This window comes from Diuraphis noxia, unplaced genomic scaffold (genome assembly GCF_037042655.1).
Source record: "Diuraphis noxia isolate RWA-SAM2 unplaced genomic scaffold, SU_Dnox_SAM2 contig0003, whole genome shotgun sequence".
NCBI classification, from domain to species: Eukaryota; Metazoa; Arthropoda; class Insecta; order Hemiptera; family Aphididae; genus Diuraphis; species Diuraphis noxia.
Window position 1 is genome coordinate 69,432,032 of NW_028301713.1, and position 2,608 is coordinate 69,434,639.

General features: G+C 34.6%; 1 protein-coding gene across 1 annotated transcript; it reads left to right on the forward strand.

Annotated features, from left to right (window-relative positions):
* The first annotated feature begins 422 nt into the window (after positions 1-422).
* On the forward strand, positions 423-2,235 carry LOC107162593 (uncharacterized). Its single transcript, XM_015509555.2, has 3 exons — positions 423-1,078; positions 1,278-1,539; positions 1,694-2,235. Exons 1-3 carry the CDS (start codon positions 677-679, stop codon positions 2,233-2,235), a joined length of 1,206 nt encoding a protein of 401 aa, XP_015365041.2. The 5' UTR covers positions 423-676.
* The last annotated feature ends 373 nt before the right edge of the window (positions 2,236-2,608 follow it).

Below are 2,608 nucleotides of genomic sequence, written 5' to 3' on the forward strand. Positions count from 1 at the left end.
TATTACAGTTCATAATATATGAATTCGCCCTACGCCGCTGCTGATATATTATGAAATTGTGAATATTTAGAAAAACCCTCATTATACACTTCATGATTTTTTTTTAGTTATCAAGTTAATATTTATTTGGGTGTAGTTAGAGATATTTATTTTCAAGGAAGAACTGTAATACATTTGATATTGATAACGGCTGTCATCCTTGTTCCAATTCTTTTCAAATATACCAATTGATTAAGTGGTATACGGAACGCGATATCAATATTATTGTAATAGGTAATTTATATTTGGCTATAAGTACCTATCTAGAGTCTCTTATTATGAAACAGACTTAAAAATCAAATTAAAAAAAACGTAGATAATATTATTATGATGATATTAATGTTATATTTTCTAAATATTTATTTCGAGTTTGGGTTGCCAATAGCAATAATAACGGATAAAATAGTTAGTTGCCAAGAAACAAAATATTAAAAAACCGTAGATACAAACAAACAAAAATAAAGTGTATACATTTTAAATAACCAAAATCTTGCGGAGAATATAACGACGAGTGGCCGAAAAATTTTCCTCAAATATCGAACAGCGTTATTAGCGAAAATCCAGTGATCCACAATACTTGCGTAATCTTTATCAATTTATACGAGCAACATCAACATATAACATTATTGACGGCAGCATGTCGATTACTGGAAATAATATATTTTTGCTGGAGGCGATCGTGTACCGTGTGACGCTGACGGATCAGATCCAAGTACAAAACACGTGTCCGGTGTGTGTGTGCTTCCAGTTCCCGGGGTTGATCGACTTGATGGTATGCGAAGGTGGTTTTTGCGCCGACGGTGTGGTTGGAGGTGGCAAAGTCCTGATGGCCAACGGCAAGTCGTGTTTGTTCACGGTCGACAAAGCGGACCTTTGCCGAACTGCCCGCGAATTTCGCGCGATCATCAGCGTGAATAGACGTGTGGTCGGAGAACAGCAAATGCGATATGTCGCACAGACGGAGCTCGTGTTCGACCGGATGTTTGTCGACATTTTACTGAACCCCTATCAGGATGAGAAGGTCCGAACACTGAAACGGGTAATGTTTAATATTATAGTAATTGGTTCAGACATTTTTATGTGCCCCCCTACCCTAGCTGCGGAAAAAGTTTGCACGAGTATATGTATAGGATAAAAATGTTACGTCTTAAACATTTAACTATGTATCTATATGAGATAAAAAAAAAAAAAACAATTTAAAGTCATTGTGAGTTAATTGTGGTGTGTTTCACATGTAGGATTTGCCGTTGTACGAAAAGGGTCGTCCAAAACCCGTGGGCACTGTGGAAGTCTTGGTCCGTTTGTCATCGCAGGGGAATTTAGTGGTGACTCATTTCAACCGTTCGCCAAATAGCGATAAATATAATTACAAACCAGTAAACGAAAACGTTCCTACACACGTGTCGGCGATAAATTGTTCCGAAAGTTTAACACTCAAACCAAAGAAAATATGCAAACACAAAGCTACGTGTAAGAACAAACGACCGAAGACCAAGCAAGGTAATCATATCCATCGTTCTATATATATAGGTAAACTCGTACAAAACCAATAATTTTATTTTAAATTTGTCGTATGAACAACAATATGGTATCTTTTTAAAAATGCACTTTATATTTTTAATTTTAATAAATAACATAACTGTTATGTGTGCAGAGCCCAGTAGCTATTGCGCCTCGAAAATCAAACAGGCCAACTGCATTATGACGATGATGGAAAAGTTAGCAACCTTATACAAACAAACGAAAATTAAAACACCGGTGTCCACTGACAAGTTGAATCAGGACAAAAATCAAAGTCATAAAGGTAAACAGTGCTTGTTCAACCTGAATTGTCCGGTTGACCGTTGTCCGTTCAGGACAGGAAAATTGACAAATGATTATGTCAGCAATTTGATCGAAAGCAATTGTCCCGGGAAGGCTGTTTCGTGTAATAAACGGTCAAGGAAACATGAAATCGTTGACAATGCGGATTTGTTTGTCGTAAACGTAGGTCGGGTGGACCCGTGCCGCGTGGTCGCGCCGTTGGTTTACAAGGACGGCTGCACTCAGTGTTTCGAAACGGACTTTTCAGTGATATCGTTGCCGCCGACATTTTCAGTCTCCGAGGAAGAGGAAAAAAAAGACAAAAAAGACAAAAAAGGCAAAAACGGCAAAAAAGCAAACAAGTCAAAAAAATTGAAAAACGCGAAAGCTTAGGTACAGAAATAAAAAAAAATTAACTCAACCAACTTAATTACTAAAAGCAAAATAAATTACATTAATATAATTCATTTTCCAAGTGTCTATACCTACTTAAATAATGTTTACATAAAATTTTGATATATCCAATTAATTGTTCGTAATTATAATATTATACTAATTTATACTAATCATACAATCATGTAATAAAGCTATTATTCACTAATTTTCATAAAATATAAAATTGGGATATTAGATATCGTATAATTTACAAACATAAGTCAGCCTTTGAATTTAACATTAAATTTTTATATTTTATTTTAATAATAGTTATAAAAAAAAATTTAATTTTAGTTCATTTACCAAACTTACATTTTCATTTAATATAACA

What these genes read in the sequence shown, in the direction of transcription:
- LOC107162593 (XM_015509555.2), top strand. Translation starts at nt 677, where the DNA reads ATGTCGATTACTGGAAATAATATATTTTTGCTGGAGGCGATCGTGTAC. An exon ending in AGGTCCGAACACTGAAACGG is followed by an intron (nt 1,079 to 1,277) that starts GTAATGTTTAAT and finishes TTTCACATGTAG; the next exon opens with GATTTGCCGTTGTACGAAAA. An exon ending in ACGACCGAAGACCAAGCAAG is followed by an intron (nt 1,540 to 1,693) that starts GTAATCATATCC and finishes TTATGTGTGCAG; the next exon opens with AGCCCAGTAGCTATTGCGCC.